The sequence below is a fragment of the Myotis yumanensis genome, unplaced genomic scaffold (assembly GCF_028538775.1).
Source record: "Myotis yumanensis isolate MYYU_CA2020_CCGP unplaced genomic scaffold, mMyoYum1.0.hap1 SCAF_20, whole genome shotgun sequence".
Classification (NCBI taxonomy): Eukaryota; Metazoa; Chordata; class Mammalia; order Chiroptera; family Vespertilionidae; genus Myotis; species Myotis yumanensis.
The window spans coordinates 11,178,627-11,193,836 of record NW_027223771.1 but is presented as its reverse complement, the minus strand read 5'-3'; the positions used below and the strand labels follow the sequence as shown (position 1 = coordinate 11,193,836).

Genomic DNA, 15,210 nt, shown 5'->3' with positions numbered 1-15,210 from the left:
GAGTTCAACTGCGAGTGTGACCAGGAGTTCAACCAGGGGGCGGGGCCAGCCAGCCAACTGCCTGCAGCCCCTCCCCCCTGCGAGCCCGGCCCCGATCGGCCCCAATCAGGGTGGGTGGGGCTGGGCCCCACATGTGCACCAGGCCTCTAGTCTATACTAATAAAAGGGTAATATGCTAATTAGACCGTGCACCAGGCCTCTAGTCTATACTAATAAAAGGGTAATATGCTAATGAGACCAGACATCTTCTGGACATCCTTCCTGACAAAGCTGCCTGCCCACGGTCCTGGGCACCTATGCCTGTGGCTGGCCCAGGCGAAGCCGGCCTGGGTCCTGGGTGCCTGTGGCCGGCCAGAGGGAGGGAAGCCTGGGTCCCGGGTGCAGGGCCGAGGCAGAGGTGGTTAGGGGTGACCAGGCAGGCAGAGGGGTTAGGGGTGATCAGGCAGGCAGACAGGTGAGCAGTTAGGAGCAAGTGGTCCCAGATTGCGAGACATGTCATCTCCTGAGGGGTCCTGGATTGGAGAGGGTGCAGGCCTGGCTGAGCGACCCCGTTCCCGTGCACGAATTTTGTGCACCAGGCCTCTAGTCTATATATATAAAAGCCTAAGTGACCGAATGACCAGAATGACCAGTCGCTATGACGCGCACTGACCACCAGGGGGAGGACGCTCCATGCAGGAGCTGCCCTCTGGTGGTCAGTGTGCTCCCACAGGGGGAGCTCTGCTCAGCTGACCGACCCATCCGGGTGGCCCACCAGCCCAGCGGCAGCCACTCACTCCCTCAGTGGTCCAGTACTATGTCCGGTCTCCAAGGAATGGGCCAGGCACTGGCCGACCAGCGCTGCCGGCCTCCTGGAGGTCGGCCTCGGGCACCGCGGCCGCTTCCCCTCCCTAGTCGCTCCGCAAGGAAGAAACAATATAAAAGCGGCCGCCAGCTGGCTCCCAACAGCCAGTGCGAAAGTTACCAGGCTGGCAAGGGCGTCCTGCCCGCCTCCACCCCCGGGGACCCCACCTGTGCACGAATTCGTGCACCAGGCCTCTAGTCCATGATGAGAGAGAATCATGGATCGGCTGCCTCCTGCACGTCCTACACTGGGGGATGGAGCCCGCAGCCCGGGCATGTGCCCTTGACTGGGAATCGAACCCGGCACCTTTCAGTCTGCAGGCCGACGCTCCATCCACTGAGCCACACCGGCCAGGGTGAGTCGTGTCTTTTCTGCTTTCCCGGGGGATGCCAGAGACCCCCAGACCGGGGCCGGCCTCTCCTGAGTGCTCAGACTGGGCCATGCCGAGCTGCACTGGACAGCTCTCTGACCGTCCGTCCGTCCGCCCATCTGTCTGTGCCCTGCTTGCAGTCCATCTGCCCACACAATTATCTGAGGAACGCCGCTCCCTGCCTCCCATCAGAAAGCAAGATGTTTCAGGATGAAGAAACCCCTGCTTTCTTTTCTTCATTTGTTATAGTCATGCCGGGCCTGACTCAGTGCGTAAGAATGCAAGGCCTCTCCCTACCCCACTTCCCCCGCCCACCACCCCCACCCCGCATGCCCCTGAGGCTGCTCCAGCCCAGCCCCTCGCCTCCTCCCACCTCCACACCCTAGCAGGCGCCTGCCCTGCCCTTTCTGCTCTGACGTCCAGCTTGCTGGCCAGCTGGCCTAGGTTTTTAAGGATTGGCTCCGAGTCACCTCCTCCAGGCAGCCTGCCCTGATTTCACCCTCTCCGCCCTGGCTGAATGGGGAGCTGCCCCTGCCCTGGGCAGGCACTCCACGCTGCCCTCTCTCACCTTGTCTCACCCAGGAGCTGCGAGGCCCTGGGGGCCAGGGACTATGCCTTCCCGCTCTCTGTGGCCCCACACAGCCCCTGGCATCAGTGGGCGCTAAAGGGCTGTGAGAGGAGGGGCTGAGAGAGGGAAAGAAGAGGAGGGAGAGGGAGAGCGGGGTCTCGGTGGTCGCCCGCAGACAGACAGACAGACACGGAGCCATGGAGGGAAGGGGCTGGGGCGCGGGTGCATGCAGGCTCAGGCACAGGAGGCCTCGGGTGGGCCTGGGCCCCGCCAGGCTCCCTCCTGCCCATCAGCGCTCTCGCTGTGCAACGCGCTGTGCTGAGACCTAAATAAGAAGCCCTCCCTGCCGGACGCCTGGCCGTGGTCCCACCGACGACACCAGCTCTGCCTCCCGGAACCCCCGCTGCCCACAGAGGGGAGGCCAGAAGGATGGGCACAGGCCCCAGCAGCCCCCCTTCACCCCCCTCACCCCCCCCACGGCCTGCACCATCTCGGCTCCTTCTGTGTGACTCTGACCAGTGACAGGCACGCCGCCCGCAGCCTCCAATCCCTGGACCAGCCTGGAGGCGGCAGGAGGTTCAAGGGCAGCCCTAGGGGGCCATCACCTGCCTCAGGGTCCAGGCGGCCGCACACGAGGCCCTGGGACAGGGGCACAGACACACAGCCCTGGCCTGGCTCCCCCACCCCCAAGGCCCAGGCCCCAGGACAGGGCACCACCCCTCCCCTCGGTCCTGGCCGGCCCTGCACCCCCTGTCTGAGCCCAGAGCCCCGCCCTCACCCCAGGCCCACACCCTGCACCTCTGCCCGGGCTGCCCCTCAGCCCCAAGCTCCTGCTGCCTCTGCTCCGTCCTCCACATCCCTGCCCAGGGCAGCCCAGCGACCCCAGGGCCTTTGCGGGCAACGTGGCCGGCCGAGGCAGGCTAGAGCAGGCACTGAACCTTTAAAAGGAGGGACGCCTCCTACGTTATTAGTAAAAACTGAAGGCCGCTCAGAGGGGCCGAGGGAGGGTGTCTGGGGGGACGGGGGACGGTGAGCAGCCACAGGATGGAAAAGTGTGTCTAGCACAGTTTGTGCCCCTTTTTCAGAATTAACCAGAGGGTGTGCGAGGGATACAGACACGGCCCTGCATGCACATTGTACCTAAAGGAACAGAGCACGAGCCCTGGCCCGTGTGGCTCAGCGGATAGAGCGTGGGCCTGGGGACCGAAGGGTCCCGGGTTCAATTCCCGGTCAAGGGCACAGGCCCGGGTTGCGGGCTCGATCCCCAGCGGGGGGCATGCAGGAGGCAGCCGGTCCGTGATTCTCTCTCATCATGGATGTTTCCATCTCTCTCCCTCTCCCTTCCTCTCTGGAATCAATAAAAATATATTTTTTAAAAAATAAACAAATAAAAGAACAGCGAGCGAATACGGAGCCCGAGTTATTCAGGCACACGCTGAAGGGTTCAGGCGTGAACTGCAGTGTCGCCTGAAGGGCATTTGAAAACAGGGAGGAGGCGTGACGGACAGAGGGATGGCGAGACGGGCGGCCACGTGGGAGGCAGGCGGAGTCCGTGTGGCTCTGCCCACAGACAGCCCGTCCTTCCACCAGGCACCTGCCGGGGTCTGAGGCCCCAGCGAGCGGCGGTCTGACGCCTGAGCAGGGACTGGGGGGCGACCTCTGACCCCACCCGGCGGGGCACCAGCATGGGAGCAGCGGGTGCGCGGGGACCACGGCTGGGCTTCCGCTCAGCGCAGGGCTCAGAGCCAGAGCGTGGGTGTGGGAGGGGGGACAGGCAGGTTCCCAGGAGGCCAGCTGTGGGGATAGAGTCACCAGCCAGAGTTCTGACCCCCTGAGCTAAGGGGTCATCATGATTATTTTTATTTTTTTATTCTTTACTGGAGGCCCGGTGCACGAATTCATACACTCAGGGGGCGAGGGACGGGGGAGGGGGGCAGTCCTCAGCCCAGATTTCGAGAGGGCGCAGGCCAGGCCGAGGGACCCCACAGGTGCACGATTTGGGCCAGGGAGGGACAGAGAGATTGGCCAGCCGGGGAGGGACCGTGGGAGGGCTCCAGGGCACGTCCGACGCATCTCACTCAGTCCCGATCGGCTGGACCCCAGCAGCAAGCTAACCTACTGGTCGGAGCATCTGCCCCCTGGTGGTCAGTGCACATCATAGCAAGCGGTTGAGCGGCCTTAACCTATCATTAGCCTATTGTGCTTTGATTGGTTGAATGGCCGATTGGATGACCGGACACTTAGCTTTTATTAGGCTTTTATTATATAAGATTTTAAATATATTTTTATTGATTTCAGAGAGGAAGGGAGAGGGAGAGATAGAAACATCAGTGATGAGAGAGAATCATGGATCGGCTGCCTCCTGCAAGCCCCACACTGGGGACCGAGCCCGCAACCCGGGCACGTGCCCTTGACCGGGAATTGAACCATGACCTCCTGGTTCCTAGGTCAACACTCAACCACTGAGCCACACCAGCCAGGCACCATGATTAATTTTTAAAACTAGAGGCCCAGTGCACGAAATTCGGGCACGGGTAGGGTCCCTGGTGACTTCCAGCTGCCGGCCGGGGCCTCCCTTTGTTCTGCGCCGCCCCCTGGTGGTCAGCGCACATCATAGCAAGCCAAGCCAGACTGGATGGGGGTGCACTACCGAGCTCCCAGCCCTGGCTCCCACCCAACTCCTCAGGCAGCACCTCCTCCTCCGAGAAGCCCGCCCTGACCACCAGCTGGGTCGGCTCCCCAGTGGAGCGCCGGCCCCTGGCCCTCTCGGCCATTCGTTTCTGTGTGAAACTGTCCCATGTGCCTGCTGCTCCCTGCAGCCCAGCGCTGGGGCACAGCATGCCCTGGCCAAAAGGGCTGGACACGAGGTCCAAGCGTTTGACAAAGTGACTTCACCCTTTGCTGGTTGAAGATAAATAAAAAGTGGGCTGTTGGCCCGGAGGCCAGGAAACCCGCCTTGGCTCCGTCTGTGTTTGTCCCCAGGCGCTGGGTCGTGTAGCTTTAACTACAGAGTCTCCTGTGGCTTTAGTTTCTCCCCCGAAGAAATGTTGGGGGGAGGGGGGAATGGGTGGAGGGGAGGAGCTGCAACAGAATCCCCCTCAAACCTGCTCCCGCCCCCCCATGCCCGCTCCCTGCCCGCAGCCGGCCTGGGGCTCCCGGGTCTGCAGGCGTGTGACTCCGTGTCCCAGCAGCAGGATGAGGCCCGTGGAGGACCCAGCGCCGGGGACACACCATCCAGCAAGCCACGGCCCGGAACCTGCACTTGAGCACAAGACAGTGTCCCAGCCACGGGGCGTGTCCCAGCCACGGGGGCGTGTCCAAGTCACTGGGGGTGTGTCCAAGTCACTGGGGGTGTGTCCCAGCCACGGGGGCGTGTCCCAGCCACGGGGGCGTGTCCAAGTCACTGGGGGTGTGTCCCAGCCACGGGGGCGTGTCCCAGCCACGGGAGGCGTGTCCAAGTCACTGGGGGGGTGTCCCAGCCACGGGGGGCGTGTCCAAGTCACTGGGGGTGTGTCCCAGCCACGGGGGGCGTGTCCAAGTCACTGGGGGGGGTGTCCCAGCCACGGGGGGCGTGTCCAAGTCACTGGGGGTGTGTCCCAGCCACGGGGGGCGTGTCCAAGTCACTGGGGGGGTGTCCCAGCCACGGGGGGCGTGTCCAAGTCACTGGGGGTGTGTCCCAGCCACGGGGGGCGTGTCCAAGTCACTGGGGGGGTGTCCCAGCCACGGGGGCCTGTCCCAGCGAGGGAAGGTGTGTCCCAGCCACGGGGGGCGTGTCCCAGCCACTGGGGGTGTGTCCCTAGCGCTGCTATGCGAGGCCTGGCCGGCCGGTGTCCGGGTGTCCGTGCGTCCCTGCCCACCCAGCCTTCCCACAGCAGGGCGCGCAGAGCAAAGCAGGTTCCGTGCGCCTTTATCCGGTGCCGTTGAGGGGTGTTGCCAGCAGAGCCCCCGGCACCCGGCACCGGGCACGAGGCACCCATTCCCACGGCTGGCACGGCTCTGTGACAGCTCCCAGGCCAGGCCATGGCCCCGGGCAGCCACGCGCGGCCACAGGCCACTGCAGGGTCCGGGCCCAGGGGTCGGCTGGCATCTCCCCTCCAGCTCGGCCTCCCTCACCCTCACAGGCGGGGCTCCCACGAATGCCCTGCAGTGACGCTCACCACAAGGACCTGGGATTCTGTTGCCAGGGAAACCGACCACAGACAGCGATGCGGCCCGGACAGGACGTGGCAAGGCCCCCCCCGAATAACGCGGTTTAGGGAACATGGGGCACCCACACCCCCAGCCCCAGCCCGGGACCTCCGCGGGGTAAATGCGCCTCATCTACCCCCAGGGGGACCTGTGAGAGCCTGGCCCGATGCCCCGAGGTCGCCGTGTCCCCTGGGCGCCCCTCGGGGGCTGACCTGCATGCTCCTCACCCACGTGCCGCTCTGGCCGCTCCCTGCTGCGCTCACCGCCCCGCGGAGGAGGCTGAGCCCCGGCAGCGGACAGGCCCCCCGGACCCCGCAGCCTGTGCCCCGGGGGGCGCCCCGCCCGCGCCCGCCGCCCCGCCAGTGCCCGCGCCCGCCGCCCTCACAGCTCAGAGCCGCTCCCGCGGAGCACGTGGACCCCGGCGGGGCGGGCGGGTGGCAGCTCCCCTCCCACCTTCGTCCCGAGCCCGAGCAGGGCCTGGCCTGCCCCTCCCTAAAGACAACACGAGTTTGCTGGGCGGTCAGCTCCCAGCGCTGACGCCCCGCCAGCGCTCACTGTGAAGCCGGCCAGGATCAGAGCTGCTCCCGCCCCCGCCCGGCCCCGGCCACGCCCCCTGCCTCTCCGGCCCCGCCCCCTGCCTCTCCGGCCCCGCCCCCTGCCTCTCCGGCCCCGCCCCCTTCCCCCGCCCAGGCTCAGAGCTGCTCCTGGCCCCTGCCCCGGCCCGGCCCCGGCCACGCCCCCTGCCTCTCCGGCCACGCCCCTGCCCCACGCCCCCCGGCCCCGCCCCCTGCCTCTCCGGCCCCGCCCCCTTCCCCCGCCCAGGCTCAGAGCTGCTCCTGGCCCCGGCCCCTGCCCCACGAGCCCCCTGGCCACGCCCCCTGCCTCTCCGGCCACGCCCTCTACCCCCCCCCCCCCCCCCCCCGCCGCCCAGGTTCAGAGCTGCTCCTGCCCCCTGATCCCGGCTCCGCCCCTTGCCTCCAGGCCACGCCCCCGGCCCCCGGCCATGCCCCTGTACCTGCCCCGCCCCCTGCCTCCCGGCCACGCCCCAGGCTCCGGGCCATGCCCCTGTACCAGCCCCGCCCCCTCTCTACCGGGCCCCGGCTCCGCCCCCTTCCCCCAGGTCCCGCTCCCTGCCCCCTGCTCCCTGCACAGGTTTCTGGAGGGAAAGGAGGAGGCGGTCCTGAGCAACCATCGGATGTGGGTGTCCCTGCCGGGGATGCGGACCCCAACTGCCAGGGCCACGCACCCCCGAGTGTGAGGGTCTGGGAGGCTCCGGGGGTCCCTGCGCCCCACCCTGGAGCCCCTCAGCAGCCTCTCTGTTCTGCCCCGGTAGGACCCTGCCCCCCTGGCATTCACATCTGATGCTCCGGGCGGTGCCGGCAACACCCACAGAGAAAGTGGACGCTTAGAAACCGCCGTCCCGGCCCGGCCGGAGGGGCTCAGGGTTTGAGCGTTGACCTAGGAACCAGGAGGTCAGGGTTCGATTCCCGCTCAGGGCACAGGCCTGGGTTGCGGGCTCCATCCGGGAGGCAGCCGATCCCGGGATTCTCTCTCATCATTGATGTTTCTCTCTCTCCCCCTCTCCCTTCCTCTCTAAAACCAATAAAAAATATTTTTGAAAGAAAGAGAAAGAAGAAAGAAAGGAAGGAAGGAAGGAAGGAAGGAAGGAAGGAAGGAAGGAAGGAAGGAAGGAAGGAAGGAAGAGAAAGAAAGAAAGAAAGAAAGAAAGAAAGAAAGAAAGAAAGAAAGAAAGAAAGAAAGAGAAAGAAAAGAAAAAAGAAAAGAAGAGAAACGAAGAGAAAAGAAAAAAAGAAAAGAAAGGAAAAGAAAAGAAAAGAAAAGAAAAGAAAAGAAAAGAAAAGAAAAGAAAAGAAAAGAAAAGAAAAGAAAAGACACGGCCAGGCAGGCTCAGTCTCCCCGCTTTGGGGGTCCGGCGAGCACCCCCCCCCCCTACGCGCCCCGCCAAGCAGCCTCGGGAGCTCAGCCCGGACCCTGGCAGCAGAGCGGGCCCTGCCGCTCCGCACGCGCGCGCGCACACACACACACACACACACACACACACGTGTGCACAGGCTCCGCACACGTGAGCAGACGCGCACGCACCCTGCTCGGCTCCCCATCCCGGGGAGCCACTGCGCGCCCTCCTCCCCCCCCCCCCCCGCCCTCCCCGGAGCCCCCGCGCACTCACCGGCGCCCCTGCGAGGGAAGATCCTCTTGTGTAGACCCATCCGCGGGGCCGAGGACGGCGGGGACCCGGCGGGGACCCGGCGGGGGCCTCCGGGGCCGCGGGGGGAGGATGTGGAGACGAGTTGAAACTCCCCTAAAACTCCGCTGGGACGCTCCCCTGGGCAGGGAGCGGGGGAGGGGGGTCCCTGCCCGAGCCCCCAGCCCCCGAGCCGAGCCCGCAAGTCCTGGGCGAGCGTCGGGGCGCCTCGCTTGCAGCCCTGCCCTCCGTGCGCGCGCGCAGCGAGGGTGCAGGGAGAGAGGGTGCAGGGAGCAAGGTTACCCCCAAAGCGCGCTTCTCCCTGCGCCGCAAACAAATGCAAAACCTCGACCTCAGGCCTCCCTCTGGCCTCGCAGCCCGGAGACGAGGTCCAAGGTGTGGAAATCGCTACAGTGTTCGGCCCCCTCCCCCCCGCGCGCACACACACACACACTCTTTTCCTTGCATGCGCGCGGGCGTGTTTCTGGACGTGCCAGCGACACACACACGCGGCCCCGCGCGCCCTCCCGCCCTGGGGTGATTCATTTTCTCCTGGGCGCGCAGTGAACACGCCTTTTCATGAAGCCCGCCCGGCCCGGGCGCGGGCTCAATGCGGCCTGTGTGTCCCCGGGCCGGGCAGGGCGCGGCGGCCAAGGTGGAGCGAGGCTGGTTTCCATCAAGACGCGCAGTCACTCCGGGACGGGACCGGGAGAGTGGCCGCCAGCCCCGCCCTGGCCCGGGCTCTGGAGCCTCACCAGCCCCGGCCACCCTGTCCCCCGTTCCCTGCCCGCTCCTACCAGGAGGGCCTATTTTTAGATTTGGACAAGACGGACTATTACTCTAAAGGACCCGTTTGTTTTTCTGTGTGTGTGTTTTTTAAAAAATATATTTCTTTATTGGTTTCAGAGAGGAAGGGAGAAGGAGGGAGAGACATAGAAACATCAATGATGAGAGAGAATCAGGGATCGGCTGCCTCCTGCCGGACAGTGCCCTTGACTGGAATCGAACCCAGGACCCTTCAGTCAGCAGGCTGCTGCTCTATCCACTGAGCCACACCAGCCAGGGCCACACACACCTTTACTAATAACCATATTCTTCAGGCGGTGCTGTGTGGCCAGAAACCCTGGCTCTGGGCACCCGGAGACAGAACAGCTCCCCACCGTCAGCCTCTCCCCAAAGAGGAGGAGGGTTGAGGCCTCAAGGGACTGTCTCCCCCCACCCCTTTGTTCCCCCCCCCCCCCCTCCCCGCCACCAGCGCCACGGCTCTGAGTAACACCTAAGGCCGGGCCTGGGAGTTCCAGAGGCCTCGCTGTGCCTTGAACCCGAGGCCCGTCTGCCCGGCCGGCAGCTCATGGGGGCAGGCCCCACAGGTGCATGCGGATTCTTCACAGAAATGAGGGCCATTCGCTGTCACAGACAGATGTTTGCTGATGTGGCTGAATGAATCAACCGGGCCACCAATGCAGGTACGTGTTCCGGGCCATGTCCGTGGAACACGACTACATGCGAAGAAGTAGCACAGAGGGTTGTTTTTTCCCACCTGAGCCTCCCAATAGCTCTGTGCCCCCCCCCGGCCCCCCCCAGTTCAGGGAACAGCAATAACTTTCCACTCAAACCATCTAGAGCAGTGGTTCCCCACTTTGTTCTGGCCACGCCCCCTCAGCATCTCTAACACCCTGACTCCCCCCTGGGACACAGAATTCTTATTATTCACAAAGCGAACTCCTATTCACGTGGAGGAAGCCCGAAAGGCCATGAACGTGTTCTAAACAAGCTTCCAAAGAACATGGCACCCATGAGAGAGAAAAACAAAAGAGCGAAAGGACCGTGGACGGACTGAGGGAGAAATCACTAAGAAAATGTAAAAATATAATAATAATAATATGAAGTGATATGAAAAAAAAGCAAGTAAAGTTTCCAAACGTAGACTAGAGAACTGAAATGCATAAATATGTCACAATATGTATTTACTAGAGGCCCGGTGCATGAAATTCGTGCACGGGCAGAGTCCTTAGGCCTGGCAGGCAATCAGGGTCAATCGGGCCTTCCGGCTGCCGGCCGGGACCAGGGCCTTCCTTCCCCAGCTGCTGGGCCTTCCTTCATTCTGCGCCGCCCCCTGGTGGTCAGCGCACCTCATAGGGAACGGTCGAACTCCCAGTCAGTGGAACTCCGTAGGGGACAGTTTGCGTATTAGCCTTTTATTAAATAGGATAGACCAGTGATGGCGAACCTATGACACGCGTGTCAGAGGTGACACGCGAACTCATATTTTGGTTGATTTTTCTTTGTTCAATGGCATTTAAATATATAAAATAAATATCAAAAATACAAGTCTTTGTTTGACTATGGTTGCAAAGATCAAAAAATTTCTATACGTGACACGGCACCAGAGTGAAGTTAGGGTTTTTCAAAATGCTGACACGCCGAGCTCAGAAGGCTCGCCATCACTGGGATAGACTGTCTCTGAGGCCCCTAGAACCCTAAGAAATGCAAAAAATTCACTGTGAATAGCTCATCCTCGAATTGACCCCTTAAACCTCAAATCACCCCCCTGTCTGGTTTGGCACACGCCCCGTTTTGGGAACCACCAGTTTAGAGAATAGAAAAAAATTTACTTAAATTTTTGTTTTGTGTGTGTGTGTGTGTGTGTTTTTTTCAGTTAAACCATTGCCTCTGCAGCTCCTAAATGGACTCTGCTCAATCGATGGCAGAGGCTGCGATTTGGAAAGTCACGGCCTTTGATCATATGAATCCAGCCTTGGACAAAGGAAGAGCTATTTGATGTGGGGGACAGAGCCACGGCCCCCCAACGCCGCCCACATCCTGTTCTCCGAACCTGTGATCATGTATGGGAGGGCCTTGAGGCTGCTCATCTGATGACCTTACACTAAAGGGATTAGTCTCAAGCTCCAGCTGGGAGGGGGAGACGGAGTGGGGGGGGGCAGGTCAGGGCCCGAGACAGACCCGCAGAAGCCAGGCCCGGCTCTGCCGATGAGGGTGGGGGGCCAGGAGCCAGGGCTGTGGGTGCCTCGGAAGCTGGGAAGCCAGGACACGGACCCTCCCCCAGGTCCAGGAAGGAATGTTCTCTCGGCCAACACGGTGAGTGCAGCCCTGAGAGACCCACTGTGGACTCCTGACCTTCGGAACTGTAAGAAAATAACCCTGGCCCTGGCCGGTGTCGCTCAGTGGGGTAGAACGTCGGACTGTGGACTGAAGTCCCGGGTTTGATTCCCTGTCAGGGCACACGCCCAGGTTGCAGGCTCGATCCCCAGTAGGGGGCGTGCAGGAGGCAGCGGATCAGTGATTCTCTCTCATCATGGATGTTTCTATCCCTCTCCCTCTCCCTTCCTCTCTGAAATCAATAAACAATATATCCTATATAATAAAAGCCTAATATGCTAAGTGTCCAGTCGTCTAATATGGTCAACTGTCCAACCAATCAAAGCGAAATAAGCTAATGATATGCTAAGGCCAGTCAACCACTTGTTGTGACATGCACTGACCACCAGGGGGAAGACAGTGGAATGGTCAACCAGTCGCTATGACGTGCACTGACCACCAGGGGACAGACGCTCTGACCGGTAGGTTAGCTTGCTGCTGGGGTCCGGCCGATTGGGACTGAGTGAGACGGGCCGGACTTGCCCTGGAGCCCTCCCGCAGTCCCTCCCCGGGCCCAATCGTGCACCCCAATCGTGGGGTCCCTTGGCTTGACCTGCACCCTCTTGCAATCCAGGACCTCTGGGGGGATGTGGGAGAGCCGGTTTCGGCCGGATCCCTCAGAAGGGCACCAGACGCAGGGTTCATGGTTGGTGAGCACAGCTGTGGCAGTGCGAGCCTCTCCCCATGGGAACTGATTGGACGTGAGCCCGCGGCAGGCGCAGTGGGGCCGGGATGAGCAGGAGCGGCAGGAAGGAGCTGCAGGCGGCGTTGGACTGCGGGTTTCGGCCAATCCCCGCAGGTCACCCCGAGGGACCCCACCTGTGCACGAATCCGTGCACCGGGCCTCTAGAATATACAGAAAAAAAGAAAGAAAAAAAATAGCTGATTGTGTTAAGCCCCTGCTCTTGTGGCCATTTGTCACAGCAGCGGTAGAAGACTCATACCTTTGGGTTTGTTTATACTTCGTTTCTTTTGTGCCAAAGTTTGGTTCTGACGCAGAGAGCCAAGCCCGGAGGACTCAAATCACACATCTCATACCGTCAGCCCACAGTTGGGGGAAGAGCCTGTGACAATAAATGAGCAGTTGTTTCCTCGAGTAAAAGGCCGTGGAAGGCGGCCCAGCCAGAGCGCGGAGGGGTCACCCTGAATCGGCAAAACCCATTGTCCTCCGTCCGCAGACATGGGGCCCAAGGAGAGACATAGTTCAAGTAGAGACATAAGGAAGGTTGCATGTTTATACGTGACTTTTAAAAAATATAAATATTTTTATGGATGTCAGAGAGGAGGGGAGTGGGAGAGAGAGAAACATCAATGATGAGAGAGAATCATGGATCGGCCGCCTCCTGCACGCCCCACACTGGGGATCGAGCTCGCAACCCAGGCCTATGCCCTGACCGGGAATCGAACCGTGACCTCCTGGTTCAGAGGTCAATGCTTAACCACTGAGCCACACCGGCCGGGCAGTATAATTTTTTTAATTGATTTCAGAGAAGAAAGGATAGGGAGAGAGAGAGATAGAAACATCAATGATGAGAGAGAATCATGGATCGGCCGCCTCCTGCACGCCCCACACTGGGGATCGAGCATGCAACCCGGGCGTGTGCCCTTGACATGGAATCGAACCCGGGACCCTTCAGTCTACAGGCCAACACTATCCACTGAGCTAAACTGGCTTGGGCCATTATCTATTATTATTATTATTATTATTATTTCGTAAACAGCCTGTGAGGTGCATGTCCAGATGTGTACAGAGGCTAACTCTGGCTAGTGGATCATGAATCCTTTTTATTTCTTTTCCTTTGAATTTTCTAATTCTTTTTTTCTTTCCTTAAAAGGCACAGGTTTGCTTCTTGGTTAAATAAAAAGGTGACGTCATATACATACAGGGGGCCCTGGTCCTGGGAGGCAGAGCCTGTCCCCCTCAGAGCCGCATCCCTGGGCCCTCCCCCGATCAGTGCCTGAGGGGACCCTTTGCCCTCCCCCCCCCCCCTTCCTGGTCTGCAGCAAAGAGCAGGAGGCCCCGCCTCTGACCAGTTACATCCTGGGAGAGCCGAACCTCAACCACCGCCTCCCAGTCCTGGCCTCCTGGCCTTTTAAAAAATATATATATACTTATTGATTTCAGAGAGGAAGAGAGAGATAGAAATATCCATGATGAGAGAGTATCATTGATCAGCTGCCTCCTTAGCGCCCCCCACTGATGCTTGAGCCTGCAACCCGGGCATGTGCCCTTGACTGGAATTGAACCCGGGACCTTACAGTCCACAGGCCGACGCTCTATCCTCTGAGCCAAACCAGATAGGGCCTGGCCTCTGCCTTTACCCCCGCCCCCCAACCTCCAGGGCCTGGCCTGGCCACGGGCTGGACTCACCTCCCTGGCAGTCGGACACCCCGTGAGGGGTCCCAAATTGGAGAGGGTTCAGGCCGGGCTGAGGGACACTCTCCCCACTCCCTGTCCACGAATTTCGTGCACCAGGCCCCTTCGCTGTGCTCACACCAGGACTGTGTCACCTGCCTCAGCTGGTCCCGCGTCTCCCAGCCCCTCAGGGAACAGACACAGACACCCCCCTTTCACAGTGGCTGACCCAGTGCTGAGCCGGTTCTGCCCCGGCCGCCGGGGTGCCCAGCCCTCGTCCTCCTGGCTCCCATGGATGGCTTGGCGGCCAGGCCTGCTCCCATCCCATTGGCTGGCCTGTCCGCTCCCTGCCGGACCTGGAGCCTGCCCTTGACCGTGTCCCATCGTGTGTGCGACCTCCACGTGGACAGGGGCCTGTGCCCCGTTCCCCCAGCCACCAGCTGCTGCCCGCACGGGTCCACCATGGCCTCCGTCCTGCGGGGGCCGCCCCACCACGCCCAGCTCCCCCAGCAGCCCCGGGATCACTTCCCACTGCCCCTGCCGCATCCTCTCATGGCATGTAACCCTCCACAGGGCCTGTGCTCCATGGTCTCGAACCCAGGCCACTTCCCCACATTCCCACAGGTATGGCTGCCACCTGCACGGGAAGACGGGGGGGGTGGGGGCTGTGACAGCCTGCACGACAGGCCCCGAGGCCGCCTGGGGCCCGGGGAGGGCCAGGGACTGTCTTCCGGCCCTGATGTGCCATCAAGAACCCGAACCCTCCAGCCCGATGGTGGTAAACGTGGCTACAGATCCACGTTCCTGCTCAACTGACCCATTTGTGTCGGACTGTCCGCTGCCTGAAAAATTCACTTTTGCACTCAGAGCTCCAGCCGGCCTCGCACGCCACCGCACCGCACCGGACATGCTTTCTAATGTCCTGAGCACTGTGAGGACAGAGTGAGCCCCGTGCAGCCTTCACTGAAGGCCACGCGCACAGGCCGGTCTCCGGCCTAGCGAGCCCCGAAATCCGTCAGGTCGTCGGGGAGAGCGCTGGGGGCCACGGGCGCTGCGGAGCTGCCAGCCGCCCAGCAGTGACGGTCCGTTCTCGCTCCCCACTCACCTGGGCAGGGAACACCCTATCCGAGGTCAGCAGTCCATCCGCACGGTGTGCCCATTGCACAGATGGGGACGTGGTGGCTGGGGGAGGTGGAGGGACTGGCCGGGGTCACAGAACTAAGACACAATGGAGGCGAGACACGGGTGTTTCTATAGAAAGGCCAGAAAAGGGCCTGTTACAGTTTCTCGATCAAGAACTCGATCTAGCCCTCACTGGTTTGGCTCAGTGGATAGAGCGTCGGCCTGCGGACTGAAGGGTCCCAGGTTCGATTCTGGTCAAGGGCATGTACCTTGGTTACGGGCACATCCCCAGTAGGGGGTGTGCAGGAGGCAGCTGATCGATGTTTCTCTCTCATCGATGTTTCTAACTCTCTATCCCTCTCCCTTCCTCTCTGTAAAAAAATCAATAAAATATATTTTT

General features: G+C 61.6%; 1 protein-coding gene across 1 annotated transcript in view; it reads right to left on the bottom strand.

The window, feature by feature from the left end:
- IL16 (interleukin 16) overlaps positions 1 to 8,252 on the bottom strand; it is a 53,407-nt gene extending 45,155 nt beyond the window's left edge. Inside the window, 1 exon segment of the mRNA XM_070400347.1 lies at positions 8,159 to 8,252. Coding sequence (XP_070256448.1) covers positions 8,159 to 8,198 — 40 coding nt within the window. The 5' untranslated portion in view covers positions 8,199 to 8,252.
- Positions 8,253 to 15,210: the final 6,958 nt, after the last annotated feature.